This window comes from Talpa occidentalis, unplaced genomic scaffold (genome assembly GCF_014898055.3).
Source record: "Talpa occidentalis isolate TD23 unplaced genomic scaffold, MPIMG_talOcc4v2.1 talOcc4.2, whole genome shotgun sequence".
NCBI lineage: Eukaryota > Metazoa > Chordata > Mammalia > Eulipotyphla > Talpidae > Talpa > Talpa occidentalis.
In genome coordinates this window covers 124,170,048-124,183,675 of record NW_023602073.1, presented here as the reverse complement: position 1 = coordinate 124,183,675, position 13,628 = coordinate 124,170,048, and the positions used below count along the sequence as shown (strand labels likewise).

Sequence of the window (13,628 nt, the reverse complement as noted above, 5' to 3'; positions counted from 1 at the left end):
TTCATTTGGCTTGGTTTTGTCACATGAGATTGGGATACTTGACAACATACAATTCAATTTCATTTACAGTTTACCAATCTAAATATATTCATGTTTTGTTTCAGCTATCCTTAAAAAGGAGAGGAAGCAAAGACTTGCCAAAATCTGAGAAAAAGGCTCAACAGACCCCCACAGAGGTATGTGAAAATAGAATTTCAAGTAGTACATCATGCACCTCTAAATGTATATAATAATGAACTGCACCTATAAGTAGACTTACTAGCCAGATATCCTAACATCAAAGTTAAATTATTCATATCAATTATGTAGCTTAGATACAGGCAATTCAAAGCAGTCCATATCTTTGCTTATGAAGCTAGCACTAATGTTTCTATTATAACTGCTTTTACATTGTAAGCATGAAACAAAATGTCATTAGCATTTTAGAAGTTACTATATTTGAGAACTGTACCTATGGTACTAATCTTACTCATTTATAATTAATGAGATGAACAGAATGGCTGTTCCTATAGTATCAGGGACGAGTAAAGAAATGAATGTTGGAGAAAAGGATGATGGAGGGAAGAGAGACTCAATTCAGAGAGTCCTGCAGTAAGGTGATTCTCAGAATGAGAAAGCAAAAGAAGGGAAACAAATGAAATAAATCTCAAAAGAGAGCATTCAACATGGACTTGTTAAGAACCTTAGAAATCCAGCCACAGGAAAGACTAGCTCTGCTTTCAGGGTGAATAGGTGTTAATGGGTAAAATAGGAGATTTTAAGCAGGAGAAGAAATACTTGGAGTTGGGGTGTCAGAAGAAAAAAAGAAATATTTGTAGACAAAAGTGACATTTGCTCTTTAAAAAGTGACTGCATAATGACTTATATGTGTATGTTGGAATCAGTGGTGTATTTTTAAAAATTCTATAAGGTATAGAATTCTCATGAGATAATAACTTTAAAGCAATATTTAAATATTCTAAATTAGAAAAAATGATTTTAATCATTATTTTACAGTATAACATAATACATTTTATTGTCCCTTTTCTTCTCTGTTCTTGGTTATTTTTCTCCTGGTATTTGCAAAGAATATTTATAGACCTCAGCATTTTCTAGAATTCCAGAGAGTCCCATACCAAGATCATTAGTCCTATTTTGTACCTTTCTCTCCATTCCCTTAACAAGTTTGGATATGCTCTTTCACTGCAGCTTCCCCACATTTGTCTTTGCCATAATTTTAGCCACCTCACTAAATATTTTGCTGAGAATAATTTCCCATGCTGCCATCAATTCTTTTCCCCACCTTATTTAGGGAGAAGATGCCATATGCTCCTTGTTCTAAAATTTTAAGTCAGCTTCAATCATCGGGTTATTTTTAAAAATTCATGTTTGTCCTATTGTCATGCTTTTCATGTCCAAGTTTATTTATTCTTTTCAACAATATTCTCTACTCCAGAAACTCTGAGTTGTTTGCTCCTAGCTCTGCAGACCTTTCCCCCACTCCATGTGCATAAGCTCTCCTTTCTGCAAAAGATATCCACAGCTTTCCACCATTTTGTCAGTGGGATCTGGGACTTTACAGCAAGCAAAATACATTGCAATCCACCAGTTTTTATTTCAAGGACACAAATGTCCTAGGAAATTTATATGGTGTTGTATACTGTGAATTCCCTGCTATCATTTTCAATTCTTCGATTTTCAAAGCTTATTACCTGATTTTTTTCTCCCAAAAACCCACCTAGGAGAATGATTGGAAGTATTTTGGGTAGATCTCAATTACAGAACAGTTCATTATTCTGTTGCTCAGTCAAGGTTAAATACCATTGATCCACATACTTGTATTACTGCAAGCTTTCTGTTCTGTTGTAATTCTTACCTAAGTATTCATCTCCTCTCCTTCACCAGAAGATTTTATAGGCAGGGGCCATCTTATTCAGCATTGACTCCTCAGTGTCTAGCTTTCTGCAACTCCGTACAAGTAGATCATGCACCATTTAATACTCCCATGTCCTCTGAGCAAATTGCCAACATGCTATTGATGCTGACCTATGGAAATAGCAGTTTCACACTGTTCAACCCACTATAAGTTTATAGCTTTCTATTTCACATCGTCAATTTGCTTCAAGTTCTTTACTGTATTCTTTACATGTTGCCCCAACAGGCCAGTAAGCTACATTTGCTAAGAAATGACATTGCCTAGCAACAAAGAATAGTAGTTTTAATGCCAGGTGGCTTAGGTGGAAATCTCCGCCATATGGCAGCCATAGAACCATACTAAGTCATCCTTTCTAGGCTTCTTTTCCTTGCCTATAAAGTGGGAATGTAACAGAAAAAAGTACAGATTGATTACATTATTAGAGGTCAGTTTAACTCCTCGTGGTGGCTATTGAAATCAAAGGCAGCCTCAGCTCACTTCTTTTGATTCTTATCATGTCATTTGTTCCCCCTCCTCATGTCATTTGTATGTTCTTAAAAGTATTTAATAGACACAAACATAAGAGGCAATTTGCTTCCTATCTCAGAATATTTTATTTTTCCTAACCTATCATTCACTGAGGAAAACGACAGCAAATGTTTACAACTCAGTTACAACGGACCATGAACTTTCCATACTATCTCTGCTTTAATGTTTTTGACATTTGCGATGGTTTTTCCATGCTCACTTCCAAATGCAGATTACAATGGTTAGGTTACATAATAAGGATGTAAAGCACATTGGCATACAGGGTTGTTAAACTTTTGACATTACCAAAACTATCACACTTTTTAGGTTGGAAATATTTTTATTTAAATATATAAAATAAGTATCATACCCATCACAGTGACTTGGTTGCAGGCAGTATATGTCCAAGTCTTAAGAAAATTGCTGTGTCTTCATTCCTTTGGGCAGGAGTGCTTACATACACATAAATATGGTAACTTTTCATTTTATATTTGCTCAACATAGCCCAGTGAAGTGTTATCCTGCACCAGTCTGTGATTTGTATCACACCCACGGCTGTTTCAGTTAGATTTAAACTGCAGTATTATGCCAACTTTTTTTTTTTTGCATCAGCAAATAAAGGCCTTGTCTTGCAATCTAGGACTGCCATCATGCCTGTAGCCCAGCCTAGTTTCCTAATCTCACCTACTCTTACTTTCCAACAAAACCTAGCTCAGGTAAAAGCATATTGTTGGTCATCTTTCTATTCAAACATTGTTTGTTTTTTTAAGAAAGATTTTATTTGTGTGTAGAAGAGCTGAGACATAGACCAGAGGTACAGGGAAGTGAGAGGACTCATCAGAGACAGAGTGGGGAACAGAGCAGGCACTGACTGAAATACACGGCTGAGAGGAGCAGTGGGTGAGACGGGGGAAGCGTGCCCTGTGGGTTTGCTCCCCAGCGAGAATCAAACTTAGGCATTAGAGGGGATTGCGCTGAGACTTAACCCCCAGGCCACCAGGGAGAGCCCTAGGCCATATATACTGAGCATCTGGCAAGAAGCTCATTCTTCTCACCTTCACTGGCAGTGTTGACTACATTTTTACATGAACACAGCTAATACAGTATTAGCTAGTACTACAATAATACAGTATTGGGGAAAGAAGGTAGTTCTAGTCCCATTTTTTTTTTAATTTTGTTAGTTGGCTTATTTAAGATGAATGTATAGTTATTAGAAATTGCTAGGATAGTTGTCACAGATTTTGTGCCTTTTTATATCCCCATTGGTTGTTCTACATACTTGCTAACATCTGGCAATACAGGTCTTTTTGCAATTATCTATTCTGGCAGATGTGTAATAATATCCCACTGAAACTTTTAATTTAAATCTCCCTGGTGACTAATGAGGCTGAACAGTTTTTCCAATGTATTTTGAATATTTGTCCATTTCTATATCACCTTTCTTAAAGTGTTTCTTGAACACTTGCATTTTTAATTTTTTACTATTGAGTTGTAGGAGCTCTATATATATTCTTTATGCATTTTTGTGAAATATATGCATTGTGAATATTTTCTCTGTATAGCTTATGTATTCATTTTCTAAAAAGTTCTTTTGATGTGGGAACTGGGAATTTTTTGTTGTTGTAATACAGCTTAGCATTTTTCATTTATAGATTTGCATTCTATGCCCTTTTTAGGAAATGTTGCCAACTCCATTTCTATCATATGTTTTATTCTTCAAACATAATTTTAGCTTAAATACTTAGGCCTGTGAGTCATCTCCAATTAATATCTATCTACATAAATAAATATATATTAATCTTTCTATATAGAGAGAGAAGGTAAAAATTTATTTTTATAGATATAAAGTAGTTCTAGTAATATTCATTAGAAAAAATTTTCTTAAAAGAAAAAAAGTTTCTTATACCATGTTGCTGAAAATCAATTGACAATGAGATTATTTCTAATCTTTTTTTATTTTTGTTACATGGATCAGTTTGCCTATGCTTATCCTATTACCAGTCTATAATAATTCCTATAACTTTCTTTTTTAATTATTTTTTTAATTGAGATAATGTTGCTTTTCAACCTTGTATGTGATTTAGGGGTATAGGTTCACACTTTTCAGATGTATGTTACCACACCACGCCCACCACCAAAGCACCAGTAATCCTTACTATAGTCCACTGGGCTACCACCCTGCTCTGCTCCCATTGACTTCAAGTGCTTGTTTAAAAGAGAATCTTCAGAAATTGTCCTTGGGAAATATGTCCTCAGACATAATGACGTGTATTTATATCAGCTCTCAGAGAAAGAGTTGATTTCCTTTTTTTCCTGTTTCCAATTTTCAATGTAGTTAATGATTAAATTTTAAAGGTTATCCTCAGAATGTGGAAGAATGTCTATAAAGTGTACTCCACCATCCTTTCACCAGCAGAATCAATTTTACTTCTTTTAGACTAATGGGCATAAATTTGCATGGACCATTCCAGTATTAAACTTTTCCTACTTTAAAAACCTTTACAAACAATCCTGCCTTAATGAAAGTTGGAGAGCAGGCATTTTCTTTGTGGTAATCAGAAACCTAAGATGTTCAGTCAGACAGAACTGAATTCAAATTTCATCTTTGTCCTTTGTCACTTCTTAGCTGTGTAACCTGAACATGTTACTGAACATCTTTGAACCAGGCATTTATTACTTACTGAAAACTTTATGTTGAACATTAAAGTCATATGTGTTAAGAATGTTACAGAACTGGGCCTCCCCTGGTGGCGCAGCAGTTGAGAGCTGGGTTGCGAAGCTGCCTGCAGCCTCTGCAGTGCCGGTTCAATCCCCGGCTGTTCCCCGGCCACCGGAGGAGGGTCCCACATGGCACGCAGACCTCTCCTGCCGCCCGCTGCTCCCCTCAGCAGTGTACTTCGTCAGTCTGCCTTTTCTGCTCCCCGCTCTGGCTCTGGTGAATTCTCTCACCCTCCCGCGCTTCTGACTGTACCCAGTGCTTGTATAAATAAATAAAAATAAATCTTTTAAAAAAAAAAGAATGTTACAGAACTGAGAGTGCTCAATAAATAGCAGTGAGTGTGTATTAACCACCTGCTCCTTCTAGGGAATGGGTTTCATATTGATATTCGGAGGAATTCAAGCCATATTTTTTAAAAAGTGGAGGGGGGGGCTCCCTAGTGGTGCAAGGGTTAAGTACAGCACTATGAAGCAATCTGCAGCCTCTGCAGCACAAGATCGATTTCCTGCTGGCCAGGGAGAAACCCACATGGGGCAGCAGACCTCTCCTGACTCACCTGCTGCTCCCCTCAGCAGTGTATTTCGTGAGTCTGCCTGTTCTGTTCCCGGCTCTGTCTCTGGTGAATCCTTTCACCCTCCTGCACATCTGGCTTGTACCCCGGTTCTTGTATAAATAAATAAATCTTTAAAAATAAATAAATAAAAATAAAAGGAACATTGTTGAATGATAGCCAAAGACAGTTTTTAGTATGTAATATTATTCTAAGCTTTAATTTACCTAAATATCTCCCTCTCCCTCCGCCCTTCCCACGTCTCCAGCCTCTCCACTTCTCTCATTAAATCTTCATTACTAGGAAAATGAATTATTTTTGCAGATGTCCTTTTTTTGGATTGTTTTCTTCATTTACATAAATAATGATCTCCTGCCATTTCCCCCTCTTTTCCCCAAATGAGGAGGACAATGAAGATCTGAAATGCCAGCTGCAGTTCGTGAAAGAAGAAGCTGCTTTGATGAGAAAGAAAATGGCTAAGATTGACAAAGAAAAGGACAGATTCGAACACGAGCTACAGAAGTACAGATCCTTTTATGGGGATCTAGACAGCCCTTTGCCCAAAGGGGAAGCCGGGGGGCCTCCCAGCACCAGAGAGGCGGAGCTCAAGCTAAGGCTGAGGCTGGTGGAGGAAGAAGCCAACATCCTGGGCAGGAAAATCGTCGAACTAGAGGTGGAGAACCGAGGTCTGAAGGCAGAACTGGACGATCTGAGGGGCGATGACTTCAACGGGTCCGCCAACCCCCTCATGAGGGAGCAGAGCGAATCCCTGTCGGAACTGCGGCAGCACCTGCAGCTGGTGGAGGACGAGACCGAGCTGCTGCGGAGGAACGTGGCGGACCTGGAGGAGCAGAACAAGCGCATCACTGCGGAGCTGAACAAGTACAAGTACAAGTCGGGCAGCCACGAGAGCGCGCGGCACCATGACAGCGCCAAGACCGAGGCCCTGCAGGAGGAGCTGAAAGCCGCGCGCCTGCAGATCAACGAGCTCAGCGGCAAGGTCATGCAGCTGCAGTACGAGAACCGCGTGCTCATGTCCAACATGCAGCGCTACGACCTGGCCTCGCACCTGGGCATCCGTGGCAGCCCGCGTGACAGCGACGCCGAGAGCGATGCCGGCAAGAAGGAAAGTGATGACGACTCGCGGCCACCGCACCGCAAGCGCGAAGGGCCGATCGGCGGGGAGAGCGACTCCGAGGAGGTGCGCAACATCCGCTGCCTCACGCCCACCCGCTCCTTCTACCCCAGCCCCGGGCCCTGGCCCAAGAGCTTCTCCGACCGGCAGCAGATGAAGGACATCCGCTCGGAGGCCGAGCGCCTGGGCAAGACCATCGACCGGCTCATCGCCGACACGAGCACCATCATCACCGAGGCGCGCATCTATGTTGCCAACGGGGACCTGTTCGGACTCATGGACGAAGAAGACGATGGCAGCCGCATCCGCGAGCACGAGCTGCTCTACCGCATCAACGCGCAGATGAAGGCCTTCCGCAAGGAGCTGCAGACCTTCATCGACCGCCTGGAGGTGCCCAAGTCCGCCGAGGAGCGCGGCGCGGAGGAGCCCATATCCGTGAGTCAGGTACAGTTCTGCCTATTGCGAGCCAAGGCGATGGCGAGGCTGGCCCGGGCCGCAGTGCCCCCCGGGGGCGCGTCTTCCCGCACTGACCTCCATGCCCCATTTTAGGGAACCCCAGTGCAGAGCCTCACGGGACCTGGAAGCCCCACCGCACACCTCTTTCACACTGGCCTTCAGTCCTGATAATTTTGATTTCCAATAATGCAATCACTTGGGAGCTATGTCCCCTCTCTGCATTGTTTCACCACGCTCTACTTTTGGTGTAACGATTAAAGGATTTTTAAGGTGTATTCTTATTGAAGGCCAACATTTTCAATATTACACTGATTCTAATAGATCCGCTGTAAGAGTATCCCGAATAGGAATCTTCAGCTATGGATGTGCTGTTTTAAAGCCAAGATTCAAATTGAGTTTTAAAATATTTCTTTTTAAATCACTAAATGAGCAGGACTGATACATAACTACTGGTAAATATAGTAACCGGAGGCAAGGAGAGATGCTATTGTGTCTGCAGCCCCACTGAAAGGAACAAATGGAAGCTGCTCCTTTACCATGTCCCAGTAACATGATCATTTTTTCTAGAGAAAATCACTGACAACTCTATTGTGGAGATCTCAGGACTGGGGAAAGAGTGTTTTTTCTTAAACTTTAAAAAGCAATACTAATTCAGAGAAATAGTAAATAACTATTCCCGAACAGGGAAAGCCAGCATTTTTCCTTCATCCTAATTTGTAGAGGCACAGCTGATGAATTGGACTGAGCTGCGCTAGCCAGGTATGGTGGCTACTTAAAGACCAATGCATTTTGTCAGCGTTCACCACATGAGAGAGAATTTATAAAACAAAACAGGCCATGCTGCTGCCTCTGGCAAGCCTGGTTTCCTGTATCCATTGGAGACCCAAGGAAGAACAACGGCATGCATGGCTTTTAAGACCCGCAAGACGTTTAAATTTACAATCAGTTTCTACACAGAAGCATGATATTAGATTAACTGCCTGTTAGCCACAGCTATAAAAATTGCAGCCTTATCTCTTATTTACCTTGCATGTTGCTTTGCTTTGCTAAAAAAAAAGTTTTATGATAAAACTGGATTTTAAAATGGTGAAGCTTATTTTTTCAACTTATTATATAAAGTATTTGCTTTTTCGTTTACTTGTTGCAGATTGTTGAAATCTTTGAGCATGTGGTTTTTATTAATATTTTCAGGGGGAGGGAGGAATAGAAATTAAAATGAGAGAAAGCACTCTGCATAATAATAGGCTTCAGGTTTTGTAAATATAAACTTAAGATAGAGTTTTGGTGTTTTTTTAAAACTGAATGAATGCTTGGATTTTTGGATATAAACTTAAGTTTTAAAAATTATTATTAATTACCTCTTTTCTTTGTCTTTGCATTTACTTTCCCAGATGTTCCAGCCTATCATTTTACTTATTCTCATTCTTGTATTATTTTCATCACTTTCTTACACAACGATATTTAAGCTTGTCTTCCTTTTTACACTGTTTTTTGTACTGTAAATCTTTCATCATTTACCATTCATTGTAGTATTTTCAGTTTGTTTATTTTGTTCACCCTTCAAGACAAGAAGTAAAAGAAGTATAATTTCTGTAGTAACTACTGCTATAAAAACACTGAAGACTGCTTATTTATTTAAAAAGACACATCTTATCACTACCAAATAAGAAGCCTAAGCACGAAAATTTTTCAGGTAAGGGAGCGTTGACTTTTATATATATAAAATTTTAATTTTTGCTTCTTTCACATTTTGATTTATATTCTTCTTGATAATTGGCAGAATGACTATCAAAGTTGACTATATCTCTCAATTATTTCTCAGTCAGCAGTTGTCTAACATCGTATTCAAAACTGGACATTCACAAGTTGGTCACATTTCCAAAAATATACAGAATTGTAAAGTACCTTTAAGAGGTTGTCTCAGAGTAGCAAGATAATTTTGATTTCCAATAACTGTCAATGAAAATGATGGTGAATGAATGAAATCACAGAATATTTCATGAAAATAAAATCATGAAAATGAACATGTTGCAATGCTGATGGTATTCTGTCTAAAAAATGTGTTTAGAAGCATGAAAGTAGATTAGGCAGTTGATTAGACTCTTTGAGAAAATAAATATCTCCATTCTGACCAGCTTCTGTTTTTATCAGCCATTTCTGTGTTTACCTATGATACATAGAACTATGTGTTGTTAGTCAAGTTTATTGCCTGGCGGCTTATGCTCTACAATAAATGGCCATACTGAACTGTTTCAAGAACAGGGAATATGTTAGAAATATAACATATGAAATATTTTAGTAGGGAAAAATACCCACTCTCTAGCATTTCCTTAAGAGACGATGCAAGACCAGTAGCATGGTTCCAGTGGAATTTGCTCTCTAGACATAAACTTACTTTAGTAAACTGAGCTAACTCCTTTCCCCTTATGTCTAAAGTGACCTGGATAGATTCCATGTTACAAAAGGCCCAATTCTGTCTATCTCATTGGCTGTTTTCCCAGTAGAAACTCGAATGCTGCCAAGATGCAGAAACATCAGTGCTCCTTGAAGTCTTGTATTTCAATGAAGTCATGTACTTGGAAATACATGCAGATTGGTTGGTTGATGTGAAAATCTGTGGTAAAGAATCCTGCACCTCAGCATAAACAATAATCAGTGGGAAATCTTTGCAATACTATGAATGCTGGTACTGGTGATCGCCTTTTGGATCTCATCCCCACCAGTGTATTCCTTACTCTTTGAGTATTAATTAACAACAATAAAACACAATAGTTGAAAATTCAGCTTAAAACGTTACTCTTAATCTCCATGTTGCTTTTTCTGTTTGGTTTTTATGTCATTTTGTTTTCCATGGTAGGGAGGAAAGACCTGAAGTGAGTAGTGGTTAAGCTATATCTGCAACCTCTTACAAGGTTCTTCTGACTTTTCAGATTAGAGATTCAAAAGACTAGGTAGGGGGCCTCCCTGGGACGCAGGAGGTTAAGACGAAGCCTGTGAAGCTGACTGCAGCCACTGCAGCATGAGGTCGATCCCCAGCCAGGGAGCTGCCCACATGGAGAAGCAGACCTCTCTTGTCTCGCCCACTGCTCCCCTCAGCAGTGTATTTCTGTCCATCTGCCTATTCTGTTCCCCACTCTGTCGCTGGTGAATCCTCACACCCCCCACACCTCTGGCCTGTGCCCCTCTTCTTGTATGCAGGAATAAATAAATCTTAAAAAAAAAAAAGGCTAGATAGAGCTTTATGATGAAAATGAATGAAATAATATGTTATAGGGCCTCCCCGGTGGCGCAGCGGTTGAGCGCTGGGTTGCGAAGCTGCCCGCAGCCTCTGCAGCGCCGGTTCGATCCCCGGCTGCTCCCCGGCCACTGGAGGAGGGTCCCACATGGCGCGCAGACCTCTCCTGCCGCCCGCTGCTCCCCTCAGCAGTGTACTTCGGTCCTTCTGCCTGCTCTGCTCCCCGCTCTGGCTCTGGTGAATTCTCTCACCCTCCCGCGCTTCTGACTGTACCCAGTGCTTGCATAAATAAATAAATAAATCTTAAAAAAAAAGTAATAAAAAAGAAATAATATGTTATATTTCATCATTTTAAAATTTTTTATCTCAAGCAAAGCAACCACTTTATATTTTTCTCACTTATTCCCTTTCCCTTCCTCCCCTTCCCTCCAACCGGTTAACCTCAGAACTCTCACTTCATTAATGATATGCATTTGTTTTTGTATTTTACTTTGTCATATCATTTACTATGTTAATGGCCAGTACTTGTCTTTGTCATCTTAACTTGCTTTACTACATACAATTCCCTTGAACTATCCCATCTTGCCACAAATGTCAACAGTTCATCTTTCTTTATGACTGGATAGTGTTCCATAGTGTGATCATACCACATCTTCTTGATCCAATTGTCTATTAATGGGTAGAAAGAAGCCATTCTAAAAACTAAAATCTGTTTGTTAGATCCTTGATGAGACTCAAAGTCACCATCTCCGAGGAACCATTTTGACAAAGGAACTGAGAGTAAATTTTGAGGGCTGAGGTTATTGTGAAATGTTTATTGCCTTTGGAGCCAGATATACTAGCTAAGCAGTGGTCCTCAATTACCTATGGGACATTGGTAGTAAGTGGAAATATGGGTTGTCAAAATGACTGGGAAGCTTTATTGGCATTTAGAGGGAAGGAATTACAAATAACTGTCTTGCCCAAATTGCTAGTTTTCTCCCTGTCTAGAAATTCAGCATGCAGTGCACTTATTGTGTGACTTTAAGAAAATGACTTCAGAATTTAACTTTTTGTATCACAAGAAAATTGAGGACTAAATGTTAAGAACAGTGGTTCTCAGTCTTAGCTGAATATCAGAATTATTGAGATGTTTATAGAATTGATGCCCTACTCCCAACTAATTAAAGCTGAATGTATGGATTGAGGCATTTATGTTTTTTAAAACTCCCCAAAACTACTGCATTAGATGTGTCTGTTATCTAAAATAAGTATATACAGCTATACCAAGGTTACAATTAACTATGTGATACTAGATTTATAAACTCATCAGCTGTCTATTTTCAAAAGAATTTAAAATTCCAGCCATTCAGTGAATGTCCACATCCTTTCTAGAGCATTTCCACCTTTGTCATACAGCCTTATCCAAAAGACCACTAATGGCAGAGCAGTGCTTTTTCCATACTGATAATAGTGTTAGAAAACTCTCTTCTCATTAATACAGTTCCTTGAAACCAATATAGAGAGAATAGGAGTAATTCTTGACAGAAAGAAAAACCAAGATTAATATTGTGTGTGCAGAGAAATGCACATATCTAGGGATGGAGGCACATGTGCTCACTGAATTACAACTCAACTCAAAATGATAATCACACACACACACACACACACACACGCACACACACATCATGAGTTTCCACTCTGTATCTTCATACAGTTTTCTCTGCCACAAAACTTCCTTGTGTTGATCCAAAATGAGGATATGATATTCCTCCTTGAGTAGTGGCTACCAACTGACTAACCTCTATAACAAGATGGGTAAGAGCATACACAAGAGATATGAGAATGGAGTAAAAACATACAGCACAGATCCTTTGTTTAATGAACATTTCTAAGCAATGTTAGGTATAGAAGAAAGTAAGGTTCATTTCCTACTCTTAGAGCTTTCAATTGGTTGATTTAGCAGGACACATGGGAACAGCTAATTCTAACATGTGCTTTTATTGAAGTGCAAAGAAAGATTTGTGGTTGTAACTTCTTGTTTATTGACTACCTCATACCCTGTTAGATTTTCCCAAGAAAATGCAATAAAACCTCTAGGCGTTCTTGGATGGAGTGATAAATGCAAGAAAGGAGTGAGGTCTGTGCTAAACAAAACACCAACCTCCTTATCAGATCTCATTAGCAGTTACAGTCATCCTGACAACAGGGGTATTAATCTTATTTGCACACTCTGAAGATTTGTAGAAGAATTGCTTTTCTAGAAGAATTTCATGAGAAATTTGAACTCCATCCAGGCCTTCCACATATGGAACCCCAAGATATTGGACAGCAGAAAGTGGCTGAAATAGGATTGACTTGGTGACTGCTTATAGATCCTTTAGGATTTGGGGTCACTCTGGTAGCTCCCCTGGAGTTAGTGAAGCAACCTCACTGTCTAGTCAAACTTCAGGAAAGGCCTTTCCAACTCTGTCTTACCCACCTGAAGAGTCAATTTGGTAGTTGTGCCTGCACATACACATACTCCTCTCCCACAGTGTTGAAAACAATGAGATGTGTGGCCAGTGACAGATAATTCAGACCTGCCTTTTTCTTAAGGGACTGCTTGGAGCCAGCAGTTGGGAGGTGTTCCCAGCAAACTGTCAGTAGACACTAAGTGACCTTTTCCCTTGATTTCTCCTCCCTGGACTTTAGGCTGTTCTGTGACCATCCAGGAATAGGGTACACCTCTGTCTTATACCCAGGACATAGACTTGGAAGGATAAGTTAACAAAGATGATATCCAAAACCTCAGAGAGAGTCTCCAGTATCTCTGCTACTTGCATTATCTTTTGTTATATAAAACTAGTTCTAAAAGGGGAACATTCACGCTTCTTTGTTCATCAAGAGAACTGAGTCCTCCAATTACTGAGACAAGGGACCTCTTATTTGTACCTTTGAAGTCATGCTGTTTAAACATCACATTGAAAATAAATTTGAACAAACAAACCTTATTGTAGAAAATTCCCTTGCATGCACATTCTTGGATGTAGGAAGAAGTGCCTTTGGCAATTTGGCCTAGTTAAAAAAAAAAAAGAATTCAGTTGGCTATTTTTAAGCATAACTGACTCAAACTCATAAAGCAAAGGAAAA

The 13,628-nt window shown here is 39.7% G+C and overlaps 1 protein-coding gene across 1 annotated transcript in view; it reads left to right on the top strand.

Annotated features, from left to right (window-relative positions):
• Positions 1–8,784, top strand: part of SOGA3 (SOGA family member 3) — a 41,632-nt gene extending 32,848 nt beyond the window's left edge. The window contains exons 4-6 of the mRNA XM_037520368.2: positions 105–176; positions 6,095–7,270; positions 8,674–8,784. Coding sequence (XP_037376265.1) covers positions 105–176; positions 6,095–7,270; positions 8,674–8,784 — 1,359 coding nt within the window. The remainder of the gene's footprint in view (positions 1–104; positions 177–6,094; positions 7,271–8,673) is intronic.
• Positions 8,785–13,628: the final 4,844 nt, after the last annotated feature.